A 26,120-nucleotide genomic window follows, 5' to 3' on the forward strand; every position below is an offset into this window, starting at 1 on the left:
ACCGCTTCGGCTGAGAAGGGGACGTGGTTGTAGTGTTTGTGTGACCCCGTTGTTTGCAAGAGTGTTGTTATTCGCAACATTGGATTGTCGCATGTTGGTTACTCCCCTGGCGTTTGTGGTTAACTTGTTACGCATGCATGGGGCATCGCTGGCATGGTACCTGCCAGGCAGCACCGGGGCTATGGGTGTCATCTCACCGCTATGCAGCACAGATATCAGCTTTGTCGACGGTAAAATGTAGCTCCGACGCCTGGGACCAACGATCATGGTTTAGTCTGCAGAGACTTCTCTGTATCATAGGCGAGGATGGACAAGACGTGACAGATGCAGGTACACTACGACATACAAGCACTAGCCCCCAATGACCGAGGGTCAAGCTCAAGTCCAAGTACCCAGGGGCCTGAGATCCAAAGGATCAGGAGGAATGTGCTGTTCAAATTATGAGATAATAACTCCCCTCGCCCGCTTGTTCAGTGGCTTTAACAGGGAGATAGCTCAGACTCGCCCAGAAATGAGGTCGTCTTACAACAACGTGCGGGCACCTCTCTAATATGAAGAGGTCATATCGCATCCCCAATCCCACTTGAAGTGAAAGATAGCGAGGATAGAATGGGACCTCCCTCTACACGGTACGCTGGAGCTCCGGTACTGGTCTTCATAAGTACACCATGTCCTGTTAGCGTTCCTCTCATCGACTACCTCTGCGACCTCGTGCTAGAGGATACTGGGATCATTGGCTAAATATTGTCTCTTGACTGTGGGAGGGGTATTGGACCTCTCTCAACTGAGGAGGGTCATGAGAACCCGCAGCCTTCTTTCCGGCGAGCCATTGTTGGACTGGCTAAGACCCGCCATTTGTGCTCGTGGCTAGATGATTGGTTCGTGATTCGCCCGGAGGCGGCTGACGGAACTGTTTGTGATCCCCCGGCGTGACCCCGGAGAGCTTCTTCTGGTAGGGATCTCTCTCTTCGTTTGATCCCTCAATTCTCCGCTCGGTATCACTTCATTCCCTTCCTGATCGCACCATACTCCCTGATAGTCTTGAGGGGAAAAAAGATGAAAGGCTGAGAGTTGAATTGTGAAAGTTGTGTTTCAACGGCGGTGAGCCTACCAGGTTCCAGGTTAGGTCCTCTTACCGTTGATTGCTTGGTGGGGTGGATCCCCCTCAATTTCTCCCTTATCCGTCCGCCGCTACGCCTTATCAACTGCCCTGCAGTGGCGCTCGGCCCGCTGATCGGCCCCCGGACGCCCCTAAGCCGGTGACGGTCACAGTTCTCGACCGCCAACTTCAGCAATTCACGAAATACCTGGCCCCATCTACTTCATTTTCCCCAAACCAAGCCTCCCTTGGGCCATCGCCAGCTTTACGGGAAATCTACTTTTCGTCCACTGTATTTGTCCACCCGGCGCCGTGCCGAGGAGGGCTCAAGGAGCTTCGATTATGTGGTCTTTCTCCCCGTCCGCGAATAGTGCCCCGGAGGCTGCAACGCCGTCGCCGGATGTCCCTGCGACAGACGAACCTCAGAATGACGGATCAAAGCTCAAAACCTTCATTTCAATTCTAAGAAAGTAAGTACATTGGGACGAGATGGCATTTTTCCAACCCGCTTCTCTGTAAACGGCGTTCGAAGTCGATCATAGTCGGTGAAGCTGGCGAGGGGTCATCTCGTTATTGGCGGTCGCATTGGCATCCGGTGTTAACATGTATACCTTTTTAGGTTCATAGGAGTGGCCGACCTCGCTTCCGTTCGATTCTCCCTGCCATCACAACTTCTCGAACCGACCCCGAATCTCGAGTACTGGAATTATCTCGATTCCCCAAATGCCTTCATCGCCATCGGAACCGCAGACGAGCCGGTCGACCGCATGTTGGAAGTGTTGCGTTTCTGGTTTACAAAGGACCTCAAATATGCAAAGGGGAAGCCCTGCAAGCCCTACAACTCTTGCTTGGGCGAGTTCTTCAGGGTATGTTGAGGCGGGTCGTCTTCAAAGAGGACAGTTACTGATGGACTATTCCACCTAGTGCAACTGGGAAACCGAGGATGACGCTCCCAAAATTGATACGAGCGCGCTGCGAAGAAACAGCAGCAGCCCTGGAAGCAGCGCGTCCAGCATGAAGTCGGCAAAGCTCTCCGTACCAGCTGGACTTGGATCTGGAGATGCTAGGGCTGCCTCAACTGTCTCGGTCTCACAGTCAGCCAAGAACCCAGCAAAGCCAGTCCGGGTTTCCTACTTAACAGAGCAGACCTCTCACCACCCACCCGTCAGTGCTTTCTACGTCAGCTGCCCGGAAAAGGGGATCCATGCCAAGGGTTTCGACCAGATCACGGCCAAGTTTACGGGTACTTCGATCAAGGTGATGCCAGGAGAGCACAACCTGGGCATCTTCATCACAGTGGAGCGTCGCGATCATGAGACGTACCAGCTCACGCACCCTGCTGCGCATTTGGGCGGTATTCTCAGGGGCGCCCTGAGTGTGAGTGTTGGTGATATGGCCTACGTCACATGCCCCGAGACCAAACTCAAGGCCATTTTGCGCTACTACGACGACGGCTGGCTCGGCCGGACAACGAACAAGGTCGAGGGCATCATCTTCCGGTATGACCCAGAGAAGGATGACAAGCGGCAGATCCAGGACGTTCCAGAGGCGGACATCCTCGTGAGGCTAGGCGGGCCCTGGAAGGAGAAGATCGTGTTCACCGTCGGCTCCAAGCCATTAGTGAGCACATATCACTTTCCCCAGTGAAGGCATAGCGCTAACCTCGGCCTCGTAGAATTCCCACCCCCCTGAGAACCAGATCACAATCATCGACATCGCCCCTCTTGCTGTTGCGCCCAAGGTGCTCCCGCCCACCGAAAAGCAGCTGCCCAACGAGTCCTTGCAACTCTGGGGAGAGGTGACCAAAGCCATCCTTGCCAAACAGTTTTCGCGGGCGACGACAGTGAAGCAAGAGCTCGAGGAAGCCCAGCGCGAAAAGGCCCGCGAGCGCGAGCGGACAAAAGAGACGTGGAAACCCGTCTTCTTCGAGCAGGCTACCGACAAGGCCGGCAAGCCGTCCTTGACAGACAAGGGAAGAGAGGTGCTCAACCGGGCGCAGAAGGGAGATTGGAGTATGGAGGGGATCATTTCTAAGGAGGTTGTTTAATGGAGTTTGGGGTGTATGGGGGAACGGGGTGCATTTTGGCTTGGGATAGAATAGAGGTGGTTTCAGCGGCATCATATCATCTTGATCGTCATCCCCCTCCCCATCATTGGATGCGTCGACACACCTTTTTTTTCCCATTTCAGCTATTCGGCACGGCAGGCTGGGCGTTGGTCGCTGGGACGATGACGCGTACGGAGGGGCATGAAGAGGGGCTCCATAATGAGGGGCTTCCTTCCACTCGCACAGGGCACCAGAGTTGGGAGAGAGGGGTTTGGTGATACCTGCCTAGAATAGGGTATATTCTTTGAAACCATTCTATTATGAGACATATCAACTCAGAAATAAATGTTATGAACATGAAGCAGGAGGCAGTGCTCGTTTGGCACCTATGAAACCCTGTTGTATCTGATGAGAAACCATCCAGACGTCCCAGGTGTCACCTACAGAACATCCAGGGGTCTTGGGTTAGGGTTAGGCGTGCTTTAGCATGGCGGGTCAGGTAAGGTTGACGATAGAGATAAGCAAGCTGAAAAACTCATCTAGGTGGACGTGAATATTGTACTCTCAATCAAGTAACTGACAGAGGAAGTCTCACTTTGGCTGTCTTGAGAACAACATCACTCACCTCATGTTCGTCTTGTCCGAGCGTCGTAACGAGTCTCGAAGTCAAATCTTGGCAACAGGCAACCCCCGGGGTTCGACCCACAGTGCGTTTTTGGCATCTCACCCACGTTATCGTTATCGGAGCCGCTAAGCCCCATTTCAACATGCTGCGTCGAGCGCAACTGAAAAAGGAGCAGAAAAAAAAGGGACAAGGGGAAAACATTGGGGGCCCTAGGCAAGGCAGACACCGCACCAATATCAGCTTCGACTCGTACCACCTCTCGATACACTGTCCTCGACGATTGCCAGCCAAATCGTACTTTAAAGACCTCGACATCTGGCCCCTGCGAATCCCCCAGCACCGCCAAGCAAATCGCCTTGTCTTGTCGAACCCCTAAACTCAACCTGAACAATCCCCGAAAGCCAAGGCCAAGCCAAAGAATCTCATCAGCCAACGCGCGACAACCACCGACCCCATCACCCCAACACGGGCCCTCACCACCCCAGCGAACGGGGCAAGCTAAAACAGACAACTACCACAGGCCCAAGGTTTCTAGCGCTGCCCGCGATAATAATAGGACACAGGCAGGCAACCAGGAAAAGGGGAAAAAAAAGAGAGAAGCAGAGGTAGAGACAAGAATACGAGAAGAAACAAAGCCATGGCGACCACTACGTCGGGCCTGACACGGCGTCGAGGCGGCGCGGGAGGAGACGGGGATACCAACGGCGGCAGCGGCATCGGGTCGCGAACCAATTCGTCGGCTAACGTCCGCAACGGGACGGCCAGCGCGGGGCCCGAGACCAACTACGAGAGCGGCGAGAACGGCCACAAGATCGTCTTCGACCCGCGCGACATGAGCGAGAGCGCCGAGCGCAGCAAGCAGCCCAAGCTGACGCTTATGGAGGAGGTGTTGCTGCTGGGGCTGAAGGATAAGCAGGTTGGTTTTCTCGAGACCCGACTGACTATCTCCACACTACGGCGTGTGGTGGGTAGGATGGCAGATGATTGACGCCGATCTATGAAAACAGGGTTACCTCTCGTTCTGGAACGACAACATCTCGTACGCGTTGCGCGGGTGCATCGTCCTTGAACTGGCCTTCCGTGGCCGCATAGCCATGCAAAAGACGCCCTCGAGGCGGAGCTTCCCGCTGCCCGACCGCATCATCGAGGTAGTCGACGACGCACTGACGGGCGAGGTGCTCCTGGACGAGGCGCTCAAGATGATGAAGACGAGCGAAAAGATGAGCGTCAGCAGCTGGATTGACCTGATGAGCGGTACGCGACCACCACCACCACCATCACTACCACCCACACGGACCCCGAAAAAACGGATACGAATTCGCAAGTGCGTGTGCTAACGTGTGTGTGTGGGCGGGCAGGCGAGACATGGAACCTCATGAAGATCGGCTACCAGCTCAAGCAGGTGCGCGAGCGGCTGGCCAAGGGCCTGGTAGACAAGGGCATCCTACGGACCGAGAAGCGCAACTTCCTACTGTTCGACATGGCGACGCACCCGGTGGTGGACAACGGCGCCAAGGAGGAGATCCGGCGGCGCGTGCGCAACATGCTGACGCAGCGCACCGTCGTGCTCAACGGCTCGCAGTGGCTGCCCGAGAACCTCGAGTTCCGCCACCTGCGCACCGTCGCCATGGTGTGCGCCGCCTATGCCGCCAACGTGCTCGAGAACGCCCTGTCCACCCTCGGCCACGAGGCCCGCGAGAAGGCCTTCAACCAGACCGACGAGCTGCTCGCCGACTACAGCCAGTGGCCCTTTGGCCGCAAGGCCACCGGCAACGACATTGGGGAGAACCTGCCGCAGGTTATTGCCGAGGTGCGTTTGCTCGATCTCCAAACCCCATCCTGCGCATCCATGACCAAAAATAAACTAACCCCTCTCCAGGAAATCAACAAATCCCCAGAGAAGGAACTCCAGCTAGAAGTCGTAGCGGCCTGCCTCAGCGTCTTCACACGCCTTGACTCCCTTCTCTAGTGGTCAGGTAGTCTGCCGCCGGCACCCCCGCTACACCGGTACATGCTCTGACCCCTTCCTTTGGTGGCACTACGTTTTCCGGTGAGGCGGCCAAAACACTGCCCACGATCAACGTGCAATTTGTCTGCTGTCTGGACCATAATCACCCAGCCACCCTCAGCCGACTCCTTTTCTTCTTTCCTCAAACTACTCCGTTACGCCAAGCCTATCTCCTCAGCAACGAATGTTTTGGTGTGTTTGACATGGGAAATACGACGGGTGTTCCTGGGTTGTGTGGGTTGTTTTTCAACGTCATCAAGGCGCGGATAATCAAGCGCCGGAGGATTCGGGGGTGGGCGGCACATCCATGGGCTCTAAACTACGGGTTCGGGCTGGGGCCTTGGTACGGGCGGGACGCTTTTCGGACGGGCGGCGAAAAACGGACGCGGAGGTGGTTGGGTTGGGTTGGTTAGGTAGGCGGGTAGGGGAGGGAATGGGTTGGGGCCGGAAGTGCGCGGGACCGGGATCGGGATCGGGAACAAGGGCGGCATTTGTCTCTCTGGCTGTCTGTCTGTCTACGTGCAATTCATTGCATCCTTCCTGGCCTAGTTCTGGTAGGGGAGGGAGGGGTAGACGGGAAAGGGGGGTTTGGCTTTCACGGCTTAACCCGCAGTGTTGTGTGTGTGTGGTGATGTGGTGGTGTTGGGCTGTACGACGACCTAGATGCCCGGGCCATGTTGGTTTTTTCACTGTTATCTACTTTCGGGGGGAGCTCTTGTGTTTGGCTGCTGGGAAACGGAGCAAAAGGGAGCCTGTTTCTTCTCTCTTCTCTTGTTATCTTAAGGATTCTTCTACTTCCTTTTATTTTTTTTATTTCATGCAGATAATTGATGGCGTGTCATGACTCCGATTTGGTAAAATCTCCCGCCCGTATAGGCTGTCAATTGGGAATAGATTTGGTGTTTGGGTGGTCGCGTGTCATAATGCCGAATTTGAAGTTCTTGAACTGGCTGGTTTGTCGACATAATACTGCGATGCAAATACACCTTCTTCACCTTCATCAACCATTGTGCCTTGGCTCCGAATGAGGAAAAAAAAAGGAGGGGGCAAGGGATAAAAATAAGAAAGAAAAAAAAAAAAACACAAAAAGCTCACCGGCTACCGAGGTCGCCGGCTACGAAAACCCCCGATGGGGTTTTACCAGGGCTCGAACTGGGCATCCCCTATACTATCAGGGAGATTCCGCGGGGAGCACCGCCTTCCCCCGCTCGGCCACGAGGGCGTCTTGCGGGGGAGTTGTTAATCGGTGCCGGAAATCTTGTTGATAAAGGCCGGGCACTGGGTAATGGGGTATCGAACTCGTACTGTGCCCAACATGGGATGGAAACCGCCGTGTTCGGGGCAAGGGGGGGTTCGAAGTTGGCTTCGGGGTGACGGAGCACACGGTATGCGGAATAGGTGATTGGTTTCTTGCTTTGCGATCCGCTCAGACAATGATATTTTCCTATCCACTGGACTCCGAGAATAGCATGCAGACCAGGCAGGTGCCGCCCAAAAGACAACAATAAAGCCCAAAAATACCGCGGTACGTCCGGTATATGATCAACGCCAGACACCGCAGCAACATACGAAACAAAGACCGCATTACCTAGCCGCCCGCCCCCGACAAAGCCTCCCGTCTCTCCGACTCTCAGGACCCCTCCCTCATTTCCGCCCACCGCCAAACCCGCCCTCGAACCCAGGCCGGTTCTTCTTCTTGGTCTGCACGCCCTTGTTCTTCTTCTTGCCCGACTTGTGGGCGGCCTTCTCGTCCCGGCGCTTGCGGAGGTTCTCCTCGCGCTTGCGCTGGCGCTGGTGGATGGAGGTCTTGACGTCCTCAGCGCGGTCTTTCCATTCGCGCTCCGACTTCTTCTTGGACTTCTCCTTGCGCTTCAGCGCCTTCTTGAGCAGCGACTCGTTGTCGTGGACCTTGACGCCCTCGGCGCGCTTGCGCGCGGCCAGCCATGTCTCCTTTTCGAGCACCTCCTTGCGCTTGTCCTCGTCCATGTTTGCGACGCGCTTCTTTTGCGCCTCGAGCTTGAGGAGCGCCGTTTTGGGGTCCGAGGGTCCCTTCTTCTTGGCGCTGGCGGGGCCCTTTTCGTAGCTCAGGTCGTGCGACAGCTGGGTCCCGTCGGAGAAGGCGAGGCGGCCGAAGGCGAAGTGGTTGGCGTTCCGGTCGTCGTCTTGGTCGAACAGGGGGCTGAGCCCGGGCGAGTTGCGCGCACTGTTGAGCGCTTCCTCCCGTTTCCTGTCCTCCTCTTCCTTGGCCAACCGGCGCATCTCTTGCTTGTGGGCCTTCCGCTGGGCCTGCTTCTCGCGGCGCGACTCGATCAAATCTTGTCTTGTACGGATGGGCTTGCCCTCGGAATCGTCAGCCTTGCGGTCGGCGCGAAGGGCCATGAGCTTAGCCTCGAGGCGGGCGCGAAGGGCAGTGGTGTCGGCGGGAATCTTGAGGTACTTGGGTTTTTCTGATGGCGGAACGGCGGAGGAGATCGAGGTCGTGGTACTCGCGGGTTCGACTGAGGCGTTCTTGGCTGTGTCGAACGTGGGCGACTCGGGGGTTGATTCCGCGGAGGTGTCTTCTTCGTTTGCGAGTCCCGATACGTCGATGGGCGCCAAAGTCTCGTCGTCACTCTCGGCTTCAGCAGATGGCTGTACGGGCGCTTCGTCGGTTGTGGACTCCTCGGCCGTGCTCTCATCATTCTCGACGGCGACTTTATCGACCTTCTTAGCCTTCTCTGCCTTCTTCGCCTTCTTGGGATTCTCTTCCTTTGCCTTCTTCGCTTCCTCCTGCTTCTGCTTCTTAGCTAGCTTTGCCTGAGCCTTCTTGCTGAGAGCAGGTTCGTCGGTATTATGTTCTGGTTCCTCAACCGCCTTCTGCTTTTTCGGCACCTTTTCCTCCTCTTCCTCTTCCTCTTCCTCCTCCTGCTCCTGCTCCTCGTCCTGGTCCAGCTTCAGCTTCTTCTTCAGCCCCTCCCCAGGCTTCTCCCTCTCGATACCGGAAATGTCACTGTCGTCGTCTTGTCCAGACCCGTCCTCACTCTCCTCCTCGGCCTCCATCTCTCGCAGCTTGCGCTTTTTCCGCGCCCGCTCGTCTAGCACCTCCTTCGCATTGCGGTTGAGTTCGCTGTCTGGGTCGAGCTTCCCCCGCTTGGCGGCCCTGGCTTCGTCCTTGGTCTGCTTCTTTTTCTTCCATTGCTCCTATCACCAGGCAAGGAATGGGCCCATCAGTAACGGCTCTGCACGCAGGTGGGGCATCGCAACCGGACGGCAATGCGGCTGGTGGTGCGCAAAACAACCCCCCCGAAACGACGAGGGGCAAGAGAGCGAGCAGAGGGAGAGACAACATACACTTGTGTCTTCCCCGTAGTACATCTTGGCTGGGATCAGGGAAAGAAGGCCATCGAAGGCCTTTGCATGATCGCGCAGGCGTTCCTGGTGCAAGCGAGCAAGGATCAGTCGGCGAACGTTTGCTTTGGTGAGGACGGTTTGCACCGGGCGCTTACCTGCAAAGTCGAGTCCGACATTTTTGTGTCTCTGTCTTGAATTGTAAATTGTGAAAAAAGACGCCTTCACATTCGTATTTCAAGGGCACCAACGTCGACGAGGTTCTCGTGCTGCGAACAATCCTGTCAAACGTGGCCGTCGACCTCGAGGAAAATTAACGAGGCGGGACGACAACGGATGAATTTTATCGCCGCGAAATTTTGGGTGGATGTGGAGTTCCCGTCGCTGCCCCACCTATGCAGCTCGCCGATTCTGCCGGGCGGTCAGGCTATTGAGAGTGGATTTGGGGGTGACAATAGCAAAAGAAGGCAAGCAAAGCGAACAATAGGAATAAGTTTATAGGTTGAATAAGATAAGAGCTCACTGAGCCAACACAATCAATGCCGCATGCACTTATCTCTATTGATAAATGGTAGGTTTGTGACCGAGAGACCAAGGCGCACATCTGTTGTATGTACATATAAAGTATGGTTGGTGGGGGCGTGTGAAGCGAACCACCAACATGGATGGTCCCCTCCGACAGCCCGCTCAAACACTTCCGTTGCCATATTCAATATCTTCTTCCACCCTTGCCGCCTTGCTCCTCACAACATCATGACTTTGAGCATGGTAAACACCAAGTTGATTAAAGATACACAACACTTGTTATGATGCTCCCGGCGCCAGATCCCAAACGCCAACTCGGCCCCAGAACAGATCGGCCAAACGCTAGCGCCACGCTATGCACACCTCCCGCTCCTACTTGCGCCACCTCGCCATTCCAGTTCCCTATTCCCTACCCGCTACCCCCCCGCCCTACCAATACGATTGAGAGATCATGAATATAGAAACTTCGACAGATTCAGCGGCCTAACTGTACTGAAAGGTGCGGGTCGCTCATCCACAGCATCCACACCATTATCCTCGCTGTCACTACCAGGAATAATTTGATCTTCGCTACCCAGGGACATGTTCAGCGCTTCAACCTCCACGACATCTACTCTTGGCAAAGGGATGAATGCCGGGTTTACAGGCAACGAGTCGAGCTGCTTGGAACTGTTGCTTGCCGGCGGGGTCAAGGGCATCGACTGGGACTTTCCACGCCGCAACGCCCGAGTCCCAAGTCGTTGCAGGGGAGTCGGCATGGGGATTTGCGTGTCCCTTGGGCTCCTATGCTTCGGGGTCGCCGTTTGCTGGATACTAGATGCCGGCGTAGGTAGTCCGTGGACGACCCGGGTCCGGGGCTGTGCCGTGTCATACGAAAACCTTTTCAACAGCTCCCCCAGCGGTGTCATCGATGCGGGGTGGCCACCGCTATACCCCTTGTTTGGTCCGTGTTGAACAGGCGATGAAGCCGGTACTTCTACAGCATCATCGGATTTTTGGTCGCGGTTGTCGATTGACGTCTCCGAAGGAAGAACAGGCTCTCTCTGTTTCTTAGGAGAGGGTGAATGGAAAATGGGGATGTCGTCAGCTGGCGTGGTTGGTTTTCCGGAGCGCCATGAGGGGTCGGGGAGACTCCGGAATGCCTCTTCGATTGAATCATCCGACATCAAAAACTCGTCCACCTTCTTCCTGGCAGGCTTCTTTTGCTTCTTCGCGGAAAAGAATTTGCTTTTTTCTGGGGTTACACTGGGAACTCCGGCAAAGGCCGAGTCATCACATAGGCGGGCTTTCTTTGGCGGCCTGCTGGAAGATGCTGGGTCCTGGTACACTTGGATCGCTGGGCCGGCTGTCCGGCGACGATGCGTTGATGACTCGAATATATCTAGACCGAGCAACTTTGAGATGGGTTCCGTCCTTCGACGAAGCGCGCGAGAAGAATTGCTGGTATATGGCCGGGCCGGACTCCCCGAAGCCTCTTCCACACCTTCGACATATGGCCGTGGAAGCGGGAACACGATTGGGCGGGGAGCCTCTTCCACCGGTGTACTGGTGTTCGGATCCGAATCTACGGCGAAGCAGTTCGGGTCCATTTCACCGAGAGGTATCCGACGGGAATTCCTGTCTTTGAAGAACTCGGTGATCGGTTTTCCAAGGCTTCTTGGTGGTCCGCTCGCTGGGGCAAGAGCCTGGCTGATCCTCCTCTTCCCGGGAGACCGCGGAATCACAATACGCTGTTTGGTGATGGGATTGACATCGCCAGCAGCGATGGACCGAGCCAGCTCCGTCTCGACCGGTGCTCCGATGAAGGGCATGTCGTCGACGTTGACTGAGGGCTCCGGGTCCGTCAAGAGAACAATATCCCGTTTTTTCGGACAGAACACACGCTGATGTAAAAAGGTGAGTTCGGCTTGTTTGAAATCCTGAAGGTAGGTCTCGGGGATCTGGTGTTTGCCGTCGAAGCGCAGCATTTTGACGATGCGTTCGGGGGTCTTGTGCTTCCGAATCAACCGATACGCAGTCTTTAGGCCGATGTTGTTCACGCCATCGAGGTAGTCACAGCCGCTTAAAATAGCCATATGCCGAAACTCGTTATCCGTCCAGCCGGTAAGGGAAATCTCGCGGACGGCGCAGAAGTCTCGCCGATTGATCTCGATACAATGACCGTGTTGGTCCATCTTGGTCAGGAGGCGCTTCGCGCCAAACACCAACAGGTCGGAATCTTCCGAGACGATACCGCTGATTAGACCTTGGCGTTCGAGGTAGACCATCTGAGAGTCCGCCTCGTACGGTGCGACCACATACGGGACGTCGGCCTTTTTAAGCTCCTCGATCAGATGGCGAGCCATTTCGGGTGTGACGTCAATGGCCTTCTGGAGCTCGGCATAAGCCTGTGACGGCTTGCCAGCCTTTAGGAGCTCGAGTCCGGCCTTCCTGCTTTCTTCCCGGCGCTTGGACCGGGAAGCTTCAGTCTTCGCCTTGCTGGGCAGGAAATCGCCGTCGAACACCAGATACGGGGTAACACCAAAGTACTTGAACATCCTAACACGGTGCATGGCAAAGTCCACATATCTAATAGGATGTTAATATTGGGGGGTCAAGGGAGAAGGGGTCCGGACTTACTTCCGAGTTGGCTTGCCCTGGGCTAGCTCCATGGCACAGGCTACGGCACCTCGATGGAGCCAGCCATAGGCGTCGACGCCGAAGGTCTCCCCGGCATACTTTTTCAGCTCGATGGGACGATGAATTGATTTGAGCAGCGGGAGAAGGCCTTGAGGGGGTTAGCGGGTCAAGCAACGAGAGGGAAGAGTAGGTGGAGTAATACCTGAGATGCCCATCCTGGTGGTCACCCAAGGGAGCAGGACCTGCGTATCCCGCTATAGCGGTCTGTCGGAGGGGATCTCGGCACCGAAAAGCAGACAGCGGCTAAACAGATTCGAAGGCCATGGGGTCTCGGTGTTGGTATTCTCGGTTTGCTCTTTCGGTGGATCTAAAGCGAGGATTGTTGGAAGAACGCGTGATTGTGTGGAACGTGTTTACTTGGCTACGACGCGTGCAGGCTGGGTAAGGGCGACGAAGAATACGAAGCAGAAATGCTTGAAACAACGGCGGCGTAACAAGCAAAGAATAGGTCCAGTTGGCGAAGACCAAGAGTATCGAATCTAGTATAAACGCAATGGTTGGAGTCAGTTTGGTGTGGGGGGTACCGGTTGCCAATTTCGGCCGTGGATGGTGGAGGGCAGTCGCTAAATTGTTCACCAAGAAGGGGAAGCGCGACCGCGTCGAGCTCCGTTACCCCCGCGACGGCCCCACCTGATGCCACCGCCAGGGTTAATGCAGGGATGGTCAGGGTTTGACATGGTATAAAATGGAAGGGGGCAAAAATGCATTGTGGAATGAAATGGATGCAGTAAACACCCTAAATTCAGAGGATTACCAGACGGGGTGTGTTGATTCCCTGAAATATTGACAATTGTTGCACGAAGTACCTATGTGGTGCTTGATTCGGGGTCCCCTGCAAGCACTTAAGCTTATCGGCCTAACGCCCCGCCGTTATCGACTTGCTCCATAAAAAAACTTCCGGGCCAGGACTGGAGCTGGTGCTCACCAGACAGACAGCTCGCATCCCACAGGCCCCCTTCCCCTTACATTGAATCACAACAGCCGATCTAAAAAGATCACTTTCATCATGGCAAAAACACTAGAGAAGACGCGGAAGCAAATTGCGAAAAAGCGAAACGGGAATATCGACGCGCTTCATGGGAAGAGCCGGGATTCGAAACGCCTTCACCGAGCCCAAGTGCGTGATGAACGACTCGAGAAAATTGCCGAGACCCGAAGGAAAAAGGACAAACCGCTCCGTGTGTATTCTTTTTGCTCTTTTCCTTATGGTTTCGAGGCCGACTAATTGTAATAAGTTGCCCGTGCCGCATTCTTCCAAAATGCTGTCCAAGAAAATGGAAACGAGCCTCTTGCCCTCGAGGCTGTTCAAACCAAAATCAACGAGTGAGTACTGTGGCGTCAACTATCACAAACCGTCGGTTTACGATAGGGGAACCTGCTAATTATAGCCCAGATTTGTGCACCAATATGATGAGGAGTACGAAGAGGTCAAGAAAACCCGGCGCGCAGGACGGCCGGCAAGCGCAAAAGAAGATCTACTAAAAATGAAGATCTCGGCCCTCGAGAAAGAGCACCGTGACGGATTCTGTACGGCTATTTTTTTCCCAATTCCTCCATCAACAAGCTGACCGTCTCTTAGATCTGCCCGATCTCACTGTGGAAGCGAATGTCCAGCTGCTCAGCAGATTCGAAGGGTCCTGGTCGTACCTCACCAGTCTTTCCTGGGTCAAGGTATCAGCCGCAGGGAACGTCAAGCCCTCGAGCTTCCCTCCCCAGGGCCTCTAGGACGTCAAACTGTCAGCCCGGAGGGAGCCATGCAAGTCCCATGCGCTCGCCACGCGAACGGCACAAGGGCATCGCCGGTGGTCGCCGGCTTGCGTCTTGCACGTCGGATGTGGTTGCGAGCAAACTCTCTGAGACATTCTGAGGCACAGTCGGGCATCAGTCACCACGGCGGCGGATATTCGCACCTACATGCTGTACTTCCCGGTGTCTTGCACTCATCCGGCCCCCCTGGCAGCATCTCCTTGGCCAAGAAGCCCCGCTGTCTGCGGCTGGCCGTGTCAGCCTGCGTTTCCGGGCATCCAAGCACACCTGGAAAAACTCAAGCCCCCATCCTCCGCACGGTGCACGCCCGAAACACAAGCGCAGAGCAGGCCTGCAGTCCCCCGGTGCGCGGTATCCCGAGGTGACATGCGCGGGTAACGAATGATATCCGCGCTTGTGTTTGCCGAGGGTGCCGGCTATGGCTGTCAAGGCGGTGCGGTATGATGCGGCCTTCGAGGCCCCAGGCGGCGGGCAGCCTGACAAACGGGGCAGAATCGGAGCCCTCGGGCGCCGCAATTGGCGGGGTGGAGGGTTGCACACACGGGGTAGTGGCAGGTATCCGAATGCCAGCGACGGCCCGGACCCATCTCATCTCTCTGAGACCGGAGCCCTGGGAACGTCGTGGTAGATCTTGGCACACCTTTGCGCTCGAGTCCTCCGAGTCTGCCTAGCGGAGCCTAGCGGCGTTATCTCATAGGAGAACAATGAATCTGTCAACCTTCCCTCACGCCATGTCCCTCCGGGCCTGTATGACATGCCACACAGGCACATGTGCCCCCTTCCGTCTTCCGCTGTTCCCTCATCGCCCTCGGCCACGGATACGTGCACCAACATGCCCTGTGCTCCGCACGTTGTCGCCATGTTTGACGGCAACACCCACTCCAGGCTTTATACAGTCACGGATCTGGCGCACAACGGGGCCTATCCGTTTGGCCGGGACGATGGGCCACGTTCCGCGGGGAGGCCGGTCTCCTTCGCTTTTGATGTAGCAACGGGTCGGATCGAGCCTCGAGTCCGCAGTTGTGCTCAGGTCCACGGATCTAAGATCGAGGTCGGCGGGGGATATCTTTCCGTTTTCCACCTCCCACTTCGTTTCTATTTCTTCACTTTCGGAGTTCGGAACCGTCCCCACTCGATTATATCATAGACCTGAGAACACTGCCGACGCAAATACAAGATTTCAACTCCTTGACCCAACACAACGCCACACCCAACGGTACTCAACCCAACCTCAAGACCACGCATTGACACCTAAGAAAACAAATCAACCCACACCAAACACCAACAACCAACCAAACAACAACCCCAAAACCAACCCCAAAAATACACCTAAAAAAATAAAATAAAAAATGTGCACCTACACAACGCACATCCGCATCTGCGCCCGCTGCTCTCGAGAAGACACCGTGCTCATCTCCGAGCAACTGTGCCTGGCGGCCCGCGCCTCCGGCATATTCGGCAGCTGTCTGGAGGGGGTGCTCGGCTTGCGTGACACCACCCCCTGTCGGTGCTGGCAGTGTCGGGAGGAGGAGGGGGGGAGGGGTAGGGATAGGGGGGTTGTGAGTGTGGGGATGGGGATGGGCGTGGGGAGAGCGGTTGGGGGGTGGGGGAGGGGTGTTACTGTTGCTGGTGGTGTTGGGTTGAGGAGGGCTGGGGCTGTGAGGGTGGCGGCGGGTATGGGGGGTGTCGTGGTTGGGAGTGGTGGGAGGTGGAGGTGAGGGGGGTTGTTACCTCTGAGAAGGAAAGTAAAGGAAGTGGAAAATAAGAGTGGATGTGGATTGGCTTTCAGGTGGCGTTCGGTTGGGATACTACTGCGTTGTTATGAATTTACGAAGCCATGAATCAATACCCCTGATAAAGCAATGACTTACCCACTCCTTTTTATCAAACAACAAACAGCAATGACTTCTTACACTGTTTCGTTGTGTTAAGTGTGGATCGAAGAGTTCCCGGTTTTGGCTTGGCATCTTTCACTGTGTTCTATCGCGCTTCTCTGATTGGACCCCGGTCGTGGCCCGTGCACGCGATTTTTTCCACAGCTTTGGAGCTTGCGCAGAGGCTTCAAGAGCTGGGTTCAGAACTCACCCTCCCCCACCTCTTCAGCTCTCAGCACTTAGACCCAACTTTCCCCTTCTTTTTGCTCTGCACCTTCCCCACAGAGTCAATACACAAACACGGCCAAAATGATGTCCCTTCGTTCCATTGCGCGCTCTGCGCCCAGGGCTCTGGCCCGTGCCTCCACCACATCCACCATCTCCCGCTACCAGAGGACTAGCAGCATCCTCAGCGCCCGCCCGACCTCGTTCCTCCGCACACAGCAAGTCTCTGCCTTCTCAACATCCATGCTTCGGAAGGCAATGGCCGGCGAAGTGGACGAGGAGGTGTCGGCCAAGCTGGCCAGCGAGATCGACTTCGAGAAGGACGTCAAGCAAAACGAGCCGCTGCCCGCCAGCATCAAGGACTTCATGGACAACAGCCCTTTCAAGGTTGAGGACGTTCCCGGCAGTGAGAATGTTGTCCTTACGCGCTCGTTTGGGGAGGAGAAGTAGGTTTCCCACGCATAGCTGTTTTATTCTAGTCTGCTCCTTAGCTAACTCCTTACCTAGGATCACGGTCACTTTCTCTATCACCGACCTGCACAACTACGAGCCCGATATGCTGGATGACCAGGCCATGGAGGATGACCTAGATGATATGGAGCACAGCCAGCAGGACCAGCGGGGTGGCGCCGCCGACCTTGCCCAGGAGGGCAACGAGGACCTTGAGGCCGGTGAAGACGAGACCTCGGTCCCCTGCCGTCTCAACATTGTCATCGAGAAGCCCAACAACAAGGGCGCTCTCAACATTGAGGCGGTCGCCCAGGACGGTGCCATTGTCGTCGAGAACCTCTACTACTATGCCGACGCCAAACTGGCCCACAGTACCGACGCCAACACTGTGCACGCCGCTCAGAGCACATACCCTGGCCCGCCGTTCGGCAGCCTCGACGAGGACCTGCAGATTCTGATGGAGCGTTACCTCGAGGAGCGCGGCATTACTCAGGCGCTGGCCATCTTTGCGCCGGACTACATGGACTACAAGGAGCAGAAGGAGTACATGACGTGGCTCAAGAACGTCAAGGGCTTCATCGACGCTTAAGGGGAGAAAAGAGGGTTTGGGGGAACGCGGATAAGCGCTGTGCGATATGATTGTATTACTTGCCACTCTAAGAAACGCCTGGATGTACGATAGGTACGGCGGACATGAGGACGTCTTCCTCTGTACACACGGAACTGTAAAATGACAACACGACGAATAATGAACAAAACTCTCTGCAAGGCTGGTCTGTCCGAGCTTGTCGATGTGTCCGAGTCTAACGCCCTTTTCGCGCCATTCGCTTAGTCATTGGCTGGCCAGACCCCGATGGCCTGATTATGCCCCTGCAGCTGAAGCTTGGGTTGCGGCTGACTTTTGCAGGGACTCAAGACTCGGCACATCAAATACATACCTATCCTGAGGGCAGATATTTTCTCTTTCAACAGTCCCGCGGCTACCGTTATCTTGCATTTTATAACACCATTTTGTTTAAATTATTTCCCTTTATGAACATTGAGTCTACATCAAGAACTTCTGCCCCTGAACCCTGCATTCGAGGCCAAACCCTCGTATTATCATTAGCCAACCCAAACTTCGAGACAGAGCAGCAGATATTGGAATATCAACTTTTTGGATGGGGTTCTTGCAAAGCAACCACACACCCTAGGCGAGGCCCTGAAGCACGAGTATGAGTCGAGATAAAGGGGCAAAATATGGGGACCGAGAGGACGACATCGAGATGCAGGTCTCCGAGGTGACGGATGAGGAGGTTCAACTCTTACACGACGAAGACTATGAGCGTTTTGAACTCGACGATGCGTCTCAGCCAGTCCCTGGACAACGGCCGGAACTACAAGACCAACCAGGCTCAAGGGGATTCTGGTCAAGGAAACGGGCCCCCAAATGGCTGGCCTTCCTCTATGGCCCTGACCCGCCCAAGATCCATACTATCAATCCCATATTCCCTTCGGTACAGCAACTTCCTACGAAATGGCTGGAGAAGACGCTACCGCGGCGATGGCAACGAATAACCCTCCTGGTTCTGTTCCTCCTCGCCTGGGCCACCTCACTTGCCATCCCCCTGATTCTCAGCAAGGGGACAGCCACCGACGCTTCCGGTACCGCCATCCGCCATGTTGACTGCGTCGACACCCTCTGGAAACGCAACAACGAGTGTGGCCTCGACGGAATCGACTGCCGTCCCTTCTCCAACACCTCTTTCGCGTTCCGCTGCCCGGCTGACTGCGCCAGCGTCCGCGTGTTGAACCCGCATCATGTGGGGAACCAGGACGTCAACTTCCGACCTTTAGTTGTCGGCGGTGGTGGCAACGGCCCCTACCGCGGCGACTCCTTTCTCTGCGGCGCTGCCATCCACGCGGGGGTCATCGGCGACACCACGGGCGGGTGCGGTGTCGCGACTCTCGTAGGAGAGTACTACCAGTACTTTTCCTCCTCCCAGCACAACATCGAGTCGATCCCTTTCGACTCCTACTTCCCGCTCTCGTTCACCATCACCGCCGACCCCACCCTCAAATGCACCGCCCCCGACCCGCGCTGGACCATCTCCCTCCCGCTCTCCATCCTCTTCACCGTCCTCCTCACCATCTTCACCACCTCGCCCGCCCTCTACTTCTTCACCACCTTCCTCGGCATATTCACGCACGTCGCGCTGGTCTCCGACCCACCCAACCTCTCGACCCCCTCCACAACCTACCTCCTCCCCTCCCTCATCTCCCATTACTTCGGCCGCCTCCTCCCCGCCCTCTTCACCGCAGCCATCATCTACCTCACCAGCGTCCGCCACACCCTCTCACCACCCCCACCGGCACCCAACTCCCCCACCACCCCCCCAGCCCAAAAAAGCCACCCCCTCGAAACCACCCTCTTCCACCTCCTCCCCCTCTGGCTCGGCGCCCTCACCAACCGCACCCTCGAGCCCCTCATCCCCATCACCCGCCTGACCCCCGCCGACCTGACCGCCCAACCCCACGCCCTCCCCACCCTCATCCTCCTCCTCCTCCTCCTCACCACCCTGGCCCTCCTCCAAGCCCGCACCCTGTACCTCTCCGCCCGCCTGCCGCGCTACCTGGCCTTCTACACCGCCGTGGGGTTGGGGCTGGGCCTGCTGGCGGCGCTGCCGAGGTTGAGGGTCAGGTTGCATCATTATGTGTTGGGGTTGGTGTTGGTGCCGGGGACGGGGACGAGGACCAGGGTGGGGATGGGGTGTCAGGGGTTGGTGGTGGGGTTGTTTGTGAATGGGGTGGCGCGGTGGGGGTTTGATGCGGTGGTGCAGACGGAGGGGATGTTGAGGGGGGATGGCGGGTTTGGAGGGGGGGTGTTGCCGGTGGTGCTGCCTGCGTTGGTGGAGGGGTTGGGGGGGTTGGTGGGTGGTGGTGGTGGTGGAGGTGGAGGTGGAGGTGGAGGTGGGGAGGGGGGGGTGGGAGAGGGGGTGATGCGGATTTGGTTTAAGTGGCGGGCGCTGGCGGAGGGGGTGAAGGGTGGTGTGGAAGGGATGGGGGTTGAGGGGATTAGTGTGCTGGTGAATGACGTGGAGAGGTATAGGGGGTGGTTTTCGGAACGGCCGTTGGAGGACCAGGTTTTCAAGTGGACGAGGGAGGCTGGGAGGGTGGTGGATGAGTATGTTCGGTTTGGGTTCGTTACTGAGGGCGGGAGGGCGTTGGACTACACCGAGGCTGGAACATGGTTCGCGAATGGAAGCTGGAGTCAGGGGGCTGGGTACTGGTGATGGTTGTTGTTAGACTCTAAGGTGTTTGGTGTATGCACGGGCATAATATTCCCCTGGCATGGCCTGTGTGTCTTCCTGCTCCCATTTCCATCCCAACATTGCACACAACCTGTTGCCCATGCCCCCCCACCTTCCTGCCTCCGCTAGTGCTATATATACAACTTCCCGCACGCACACTGTCACCGCCTCCTCACAATTGAAGTTAAACAACGGTTTAGCTCAGCGGCATTGTGAGGAGGACCGGTTGGACACCAATCGAAAGAGGACCGGTTCGACTCCCCCTCGCGGCGCAAAACTCTAAATAAAAAGAGTTTTCGTAGCCACCAACCTCCATTCGACCGGCGAATGGGGCTTGGTGGTGAGCTTTTTGTATTTATTCCAATCATCATCTCGCGTTTTTTTTTTTTTGCAAATAAACCAGTACCTATCCAAGCCTTCCAAAAGTGTATGCATGCATCGCCAGTGCACTTATTTATTGCCAGCCACACAACCGAATTGACTTCCATACCAGACCAGCCTCTACAGCCGTACAACTCCATTAATCTCCATCTCTCTAGGTAACTTCATTATGTCAGTCAACTGGGTACAGTACGCGCGGCCAAGGAACCTCATTGGTGGGAGAGCGCACATTTCTAATCTATTCCAGTCTAACTTATGGTACAGGTCATAATACAGGTACATGACATCACAATCTGATGTTCAGCGTCGCCTCACGGTCATTCCCCAGGCCAGCCCACCCCTGCCAGTTCTTCAGCAGTTTCCACGCGGCATGGATGTAGAGCCTCCCATGCGCCGCGCCGTACTCTCCCGACAGCTCCCGCAGGCTTCGAACCGCCCTCAAGAGGTCGTGGCCGCCGTCTCTACCTTCCATAATACACTGGCTGTGGATCCGGTCCATGATAGCCTCCCAGCCTCTGGTTTCCTCGGCCAGCTCCCTCGAGACCAGGAGCTTCCCGTCAATGATGGGCCTCAGCTGGGTGACGTACGTGAGAATCACGAGCAACCAGAGACCTCTGACGAGAAGGAGCTTGTGGCCTTCATCTTCGACCCAGTTCTCGATGATCACCCGCACGCTGTTGACGCAGGTCGGCAAGCGGCCGAGGTACAGGTCGAAAGCTGGCTGGTTGGCCTTGTGTGTCGCGGTGAGGAGGAGCACTGACAGGGCAGAGATTTGTTGTAACAGCAAAGACAGGTCACGGGTATCGAGGTAGCGCAGGTACTCGACAATAGCCGTTCTGGCGTTAGGACTCGAGAAGATATGCGAAACGCCGTGGAAACCGGAGCCAGCTTTCATAACTCCGCTGAAGCGTCCGTCATACGCAACCCGACCAATGATATCCTCGGGTGAGAGATACTCGCCGGATGGCGCAGCCAGCTGGGGATGTGTCAGCAACTCGCCCACAGGCTCCATCCAGTCGACGGCAGAAAGGGTGAGAGATTGCATGACGAGTATGGCTGCCCGCAGCTCGATACCGTCAGCCAACAAAGTCAGCGGTCGACCAATCCCGGAGAATAAGCCGTATACTAAGGGGCTGGCGCCCGTGAAGAGATGGGAGATGGCGAGTGACTTGGTGTTGCCTGCGAACCTGCCGTTTTCCATGCTGAAGTACGTCATAAATGCGCGCTGAAACCTGTGAATCTTAAGTATACTTGCTTCCTTGATGTCATAGGGTTCTCGTACCTAGGATCACCTAAGAACTGTGACTTGGCCTCTGCGTCAGAAATTCCCCTCGGTGACGGCTCCCACGATATGAGGTCACCTTTCAACGAGTCATATGTTTGTTGGAGGCCATCCGGCGCCCCGCCGAGCAGAAACAAAGTAGTGAGGGCCTGGACGTGTTAGTTGGGTCGCATACTGCTGTGGTGATAAACACTTACAGAAGGAAGCTCGTTGCGCCGGCCGTCCAACTGGACCAAGGCATGCTGGACATGTGTCTTAGTCAAGAGACTATCCAACACAGCCCTTGACTCCTGGTTGACCATCATGATCGATTGTTCCTTTCTAGGTTCACATCGGCCTGGCACGTCCAAGATGGGAAAGAATGCTGTTCTGGTCTCGGCCCTGTTGGGCATCCTTATATGACGCCAAACGGTCCAACTCTCTCCCGGCCTAGGTGCGTGGCATCTGGCCAAGCCCCTCCGCCTCTCCCCTTGGCGTCCATCGCTTTCTCGATCTTGCGATCTGTGGGCTGAAAGGGGGATAGACATGCCCAGTCAACGCGAGAGGGTTCGACCTAGTGGCGATCCGGGGAACTTGTGGAGTCCTCGGTATCCATAGGTAGATGGCCATGATGTAGGTAGGGGTCGATACAAATACTGCCATTGGGCAGACGCCGTTGGACGGTTTGAGCAAGTTAGATCTGTGAGTCAAGTCGGCAGCTGAGGGATGGCGTATGCCGGTAAGGCAGGACTCGGGGAGAGACGGCAACCGCGTAGCCGGGAAAGCTGAGTGGCCGAGCGGGTAGGAGGATGGCCGGCCGGGAACCCAACTCCATGGTAGGGGACAGGCCCGGAGACATCTGCAAGGGGGTTTGGTCTACCATCGCCACCTCGGAGCAGCAGGTGTTTCTGTCACACGCCGTGGCTGGATAGGGATCCGACAGCCACTTGCACGGTGCATCCGGTTTCCCCGGAAGCCACGAGAAGAGCCAAGAACCGGGATTGGTGTTGGGGGAACGCCATGGCCGGAAGCAAAGTATTCACGACAAGAGAGGGGAGGGAAACAGGAGGAGGAAACAGGGGTAATCATAGATGAGATGGCTTTTTGCTCGTTGATGGCTGGCCATGGTGTACCCCGATCGGCTAAGCAGCGTAATCCGCAAGACTTGCCAGAGAAGTTCAAATTCGAAAGTTGAGTTTTGCATTGACATGCTCAACTTTTCGAGAAAGAGCCATGGATGCAACTCACCAAACGCGTAGTCAGCGTTGCATGCCTGCCTGGCTCCTGCTCAGCCTATCCCGCATGCAGTATGCGAGCATTCATGTCAAAATGGGCAGCCCAGCGCATGCAAGGTGCGGACCCACATCGAAGCCCCCCCTAAAACCTGCCCTAAAAACTCGGGATTCCCGCTACCTAAGAAACCCCCCACCCTTCGGTCATTCTTAGGTCGCGCGCGGTCATCGCTTAGGAATCATCAAACAAGTCGCGAATATGCATTATTAGCGCGCCTTATCATTGATACACCACGATGCCAATGGCGATCGTTTAGTTGGTGTTTCTCTAAAATGATTTCTAAGCAACGCCAAAGCCTATTTTCTCGAAGCATCAGCCTGGTAGGAATGCGAACTTTTACCATTGACATCTAGATTGTATGTACCTTGCCTGTATCTCAGCCTGGACCCGACGTTCCCCCTATTCGGAGACCGAAAACATGACTAAACTATTAATAGGTATTTGGAATTTGGGAATGCCATCCACAGATGCCCTCCGGCAGAGCCGCCATGTTTTGTTTCAAAGGTCCTGAATATTTTGCCACTGGGTATTTCAGCCGGACCCTTGCTCGAGATCGCACAGTCCCAAGCTCTGTGCGGTGCATATGGGCGTGGGTGGCTATCCGATGCGGCAGCTGTTCCTCGGGTGACACCGCCGACGCCGCACACGGATAACAGCAGTAGCTTGGCGATGTTGGCTCCTAACAGCGTCGAATGCTGGGGCTGGCAGGGGAAACTGGGCGTGCTCACAGCCCCAGTCGAAATGTCTCAAGGCCTCCGGTTTCAGCTGTGGTAGTCATATATTTTAAGGTTCCCCAGCACCGTCCGAGGACCCAGCGCAGCTTGCCCTTTTCTTCTGTGGTCCGGTGGCTGCCTGTCCGCCATTTGTGGCTTGGTAGGACATTCCAATGAGACACAATTGACTTGCTGTTACAGAGTTAACGTTGCTTTTCGGGTCACCAACTCGGGATTCCAACCCTCACCAATTTTCCATAACCCAAATCCCAATTTAGATATCCCCTCCGCGCTCAGCTTCATTTACGGATCGCCCTTCAGCTCCGGTGGGATTCCGGGGAACCCAGTCGAGACGCGGGGAGAAGGAGGAAATGAGGCAGTTAGGAGGTGCAGGAAAGGCTATTCGTTTGCGAGTGAACCCAAGGTCTCACCCACCGCCCGTACTACATTGTACAGTGACGTACATTGTGCTCCGCGATGTCCTACCGATTATGGATCGAAGCGATACTCTTGGAGGCAAAGCCTATCAGAAAATCACAACCTCCCAGTTGCGAACACAAAGTTGGGCCATAATATCATGGTTGTCACCTTGAGTATCCTTAATCTCCACGATGCGGGCGTTGGTATAGGTGAAATAACACACAGTTTCTCGTCTGCCGATGGAAGCATCTCCCCTTTTCAGCTCGTCTCGTCCTGCTCCTTAACTGACTTAGGGGTTGTTATTTTCACGGAACCATTTTGTCAGTAGCCAGTTCCTTCATACCCGACTCCCAATGCGCACCCCTCGACTTCTGCTGCTGGCACTAGCCAGTTTCTCGGCCGCCGTTCTGGCTGAGGATACGACCTTCATCCGCGGCCATCTATCAGGACCTGTAGGAAGCGAATATCCAGGAAACTTAAACTTGGCTGGTATGTGAACAGGCAGTTCCACCACAAAACGAGAGGAATTTGCTAATATAGCTCTAGAACGATATCCTCTTCCCGGGCCACAATGCGGCAGCTGGGTTGGCGTCGAGGTAATTTTCATGGTTGAAGTCACCGAGGTCTGCCCGGAGGGGTCAACAGGTAGGACCCCCTGAGACGGAAGCCCTGTCCCGAGCGGCCTTGCTGAAACTCTCCGCAGTGACCGAGACTCTCACCCAATGCGTGGAAACGCTCACTCGTTCCATCTGCGCAACGGAAACGACAAACCGTCCCTGCTATCCCTGCATCATGGGCACGCCACCGCCGTCCGACACGGCTACCGTCACAGTCGTAGGCGACCCCAAAGTCTCCATCTGCCACACACCGCAACTAACCAACTCCTCCCAGACCTCCTGCGCAACCGCAACCGACGAAACAATGACAGTGACAGTCCAGCTCTGCGGCACCTGCACAACCACCACCTACGTCGGCACCATCCCGGGCTACACCCCGGGCGGGCCTTGCCACGGGTGCTCGCCATACAGCAGCGGCGCGCCGTCGTCGTCGTGCTCGGAGGAGGTTACGACGACGACAACATCAACCTCTACCAGCACCGTCAGCGCGTCGGCCTGTGATGAGTCTGGCGTGAGCTCCACTGCTACCACCACGCCGCCTGATAACCCGTTTTCCTCTTCGACGACATCCGCGACGAACACCCCCTACCAGCCTACCACTACGGGAGCACCTCCGGCTGTTACGGCCGGGGGTGTTCGGATTGGGGCTGTTGGCTTTGCAGTTCAGGTAGTGAGTTTCGCGATGGTGTGTGCTTTCTTGGGGATGTAATTTTGAGTTTTGGTCCCCATTCATTTCTTGCTCATGCAGAGCCCCTTTTCTTGCTTCTTGTTCTCGGCTCTCGAGAATCTCTTATCGGGGCTACCCGTTTATTCCTATCTTATTCTTAATGTCACATCCAACAGAAATGTCTATGCCTCTGTGTAAGCGACAAGATGTGTGCCAAGTTCACTTTACCTAATAATCGCGCTCCGATCTCGGGCCCGCGCGGGTGAGGTCGGATCCCGGATGCGGGCCATGGATGCCGGAGTGGACTGAGCGGTTTCTCCCACCCAACGCTGGTCTTTGCATTGGCCAATTCTACATCTCTAATAAACCCGTGATTAGCCGCGATAGACAAGTTGCACATTGGTGTATGGAAGTGCAGGCTCATTCCCTGCCGCGATGGGGGGGCGAACGTTGGGGTGCCACGAGGAGGCGGCTCGAGTTCATCGATATCGTCATTGGATTGACCCAGATGCCTTACTCACCTATCCAGCTCAGTGCGGGCCCCGATCGCCAACGCCGTGAGGGGTTCGCTTCCGGAGAAAGTAGTACTACGTATGCGCAAGAGAGGGGGCTCGTGGGGGTCTCCATATTGCTTTGAGCCGTGCAGAGCCGCCGCCGGAGGACATGATAAAGAGGGAGTCCTGCTGTTTCCCACTGTCCATCTCCCCTCTCCTCTTCTCTTCCCGAAGCGATAACTGTGTGAACAACTAGTACACTCAGCAACTCATCAAACAGCTTTATAAGTGTCGTGCGCATCGGACTCTCTCCGCTCATGATGGACTCTTCTAACCACAGGCCAGACTGACATATCCG

General features: G+C 55.8%; 10 protein-coding genes across 10 annotated transcripts; 7 read left to right on the forward strand and 3 right to left on the reverse strand.

The window, feature by feature from the left end:
• Window positions 1-1,441: 1,441 nt before the first annotated feature.
• Window positions 1,442-3,146, forward strand: F5144DRAFT_497413 (uncharacterized protein; the record flags this gene model as incomplete). Its single annotated transcript, XM_066786206.1, has 4 exons — window positions 1,442-1,569; window positions 1,719-1,965; window positions 2,024-2,719; window positions 2,775-3,146. The coding sequence occupies 4 exons, from the start codon at window positions 1,442-1,444 to the stop codon at window positions 3,144-3,146; spliced, it is 1,443 nt and encodes a 480-aa protein (XP_066640237.1).
• Window positions 3,147-4,247: 1,101 nt separating this feature from the next.
• On the forward strand, window positions 4,248-5,913 carry F5144DRAFT_363733 (Golgi phosphoprotein 3-domain-containing protein). The gene is made up of 4 exons (XM_066784417.1): window positions 4,248-4,687; window positions 4,779-5,025; window positions 5,121-5,581; window positions 5,651-5,913. The coding sequence occupies exons 1-4, from the start codon at window positions 4,409-4,411 to the stop codon at window positions 5,738-5,740; spliced, it is 1,077 nt and encodes a 358-aa protein (XP_066640238.1). The 5' UTR covers window positions 4,248-4,408; the 3' UTR covers window positions 5,741-5,913.
• F5144DRAFT_363688 (uncharacterized protein) lies at window positions 5,914-6,869 on the forward strand. The gene has a single exon (XM_066784416.1). The coding sequence runs from the start codon at window positions 6,087-6,089 to the stop codon at window positions 6,621-6,623; it is 537 nt and encodes a 178-aa protein (XP_066640239.1). The 5' UTR covers window positions 5,914-6,086; the 3' UTR covers window positions 6,624-6,869.
• Window positions 6,870-7,423: 554 nt separating this feature from the next.
• Window positions 7,424-12,465, reverse strand: F5144DRAFT_595660 (uncharacterized protein; the record flags this gene model as incomplete). The annotated part of the gene is made up of 5 exons (XM_066790718.1): window positions 7,424-8,959; window positions 9,110-9,264; window positions 10,161-12,199; window positions 12,251-12,398; window positions 12,453-12,465. 5 exons carry the CDS (start codon window positions 12,463-12,465, stop codon window positions 7,424-7,426), a joined length of 3,891 nt encoding a protein of 1,296 aa, XP_066640240.1.
• Window positions 12,466-13,068: 603 nt separating this feature from the next.
• F5144DRAFT_363831 (translation machinery-associated protein 16) lies at window positions 13,069-14,433 on the forward strand. The gene is made up of 4 exons (XM_066784418.1): window positions 13,069-13,488; window positions 13,546-13,633; window positions 13,704-13,837; window positions 13,890-14,433. Exons 1-4 carry the CDS (start codon window positions 13,317-13,319, stop codon window positions 14,033-14,035), a joined length of 540 nt encoding a protein of 179 aa, XP_066640241.1. The 5' UTR covers window positions 13,069-13,316; the 3' UTR covers window positions 14,036-14,433.
• Window positions 14,434-16,152: 1,719 nt separating this feature from the next.
• F5144DRAFT_632845 (mitochondrial glycoprotein) lies at window positions 16,153-17,501 on the forward strand. Its single transcript, XM_066792513.1, has 2 exons — window positions 16,153-16,622; window positions 16,684-17,501. The coding sequence occupies exons 1-2, from the start codon at window positions 16,261-16,263 to the stop codon at window positions 17,213-17,215; spliced, it is 894 nt and encodes a 297-aa protein (XP_066640242.1). The 5' UTR covers window positions 16,153-16,260; the 3' UTR covers window positions 17,216-17,501.
• On the forward strand, window positions 17,502-19,898 carry F5144DRAFT_623445 (LCCL domain-containing protein; the record flags this gene model as incomplete). Its single annotated transcript, XM_066792153.1, has 2 exons — window positions 17,502-18,947; window positions 19,707-19,898. The coding sequence occupies exons 1-2, from the start codon at window positions 17,841-17,843 to the stop codon at window positions 19,896-19,898; spliced, it is 1,299 nt and encodes a 432-aa protein (XP_066640243.1). The 5' UTR covers window positions 17,502-17,840.
• An 89-nt stretch (window positions 19,899-19,987) lies between these two features.
• On the reverse strand, window positions 19,988-20,384 carry F5144DRAFT_363960 (uncharacterized protein). Its single transcript, XM_066784419.1, has one exon. It carries the CDS (start codon window positions 20,285-20,287, stop codon window positions 20,078-20,080), a length of 210 nt encoding a protein of 69 aa, XP_066640244.1. The 5' UTR covers window positions 20,288-20,384; the 3' UTR covers window positions 19,988-20,077.
• Window positions 20,385-20,583: 199 nt separating this feature from the next.
• Window positions 20,584-21,884, reverse strand: F5144DRAFT_606006 (uncharacterized protein; the record flags this gene model as incomplete). The annotated part of the gene is made up of 3 exons (XM_066791468.1): window positions 20,584-21,529; window positions 21,580-21,728; window positions 21,777-21,884. The coding sequence occupies 3 exons, from the start codon at window positions 21,882-21,884 to the stop codon at window positions 20,584-20,586; spliced, it is 1,203 nt and encodes a 400-aa protein (XP_066640245.1).
• Window positions 21,885-24,337: 2,453 nt separating this feature from the next.
• On the forward strand, window positions 24,338-25,534 carry F5144DRAFT_595665 (uncharacterized protein; the record flags this gene model as incomplete). The annotated part of the gene is made up of 5 exons (XM_066790719.1): window positions 24,338-24,473; window positions 24,525-24,629; window positions 24,688-24,818; window positions 24,876-25,271; window positions 25,445-25,534. 5 exons carry the CDS (start codon window positions 24,338-24,340, stop codon window positions 25,532-25,534), a joined length of 858 nt encoding a protein of 285 aa, XP_066640246.1.
• Between the last annotated feature and the right edge of the window lie 586 nt (window positions 25,535-26,120).

The sequence above is a fragment of the Chaetomium tenue genome, assembly GCF_020726465.1.
Source record: "Chaetomium tenue strain MPI-SDFR-AT-0079 chromosome Unknown F5144scaffold_6, whole genome shotgun sequence".
NCBI classification, from domain to species: Eukaryota; Fungi; Ascomycota; class Sordariomycetes; order Sordariales; family Chaetomiaceae; genus Chaetomium; species Chaetomium tenue.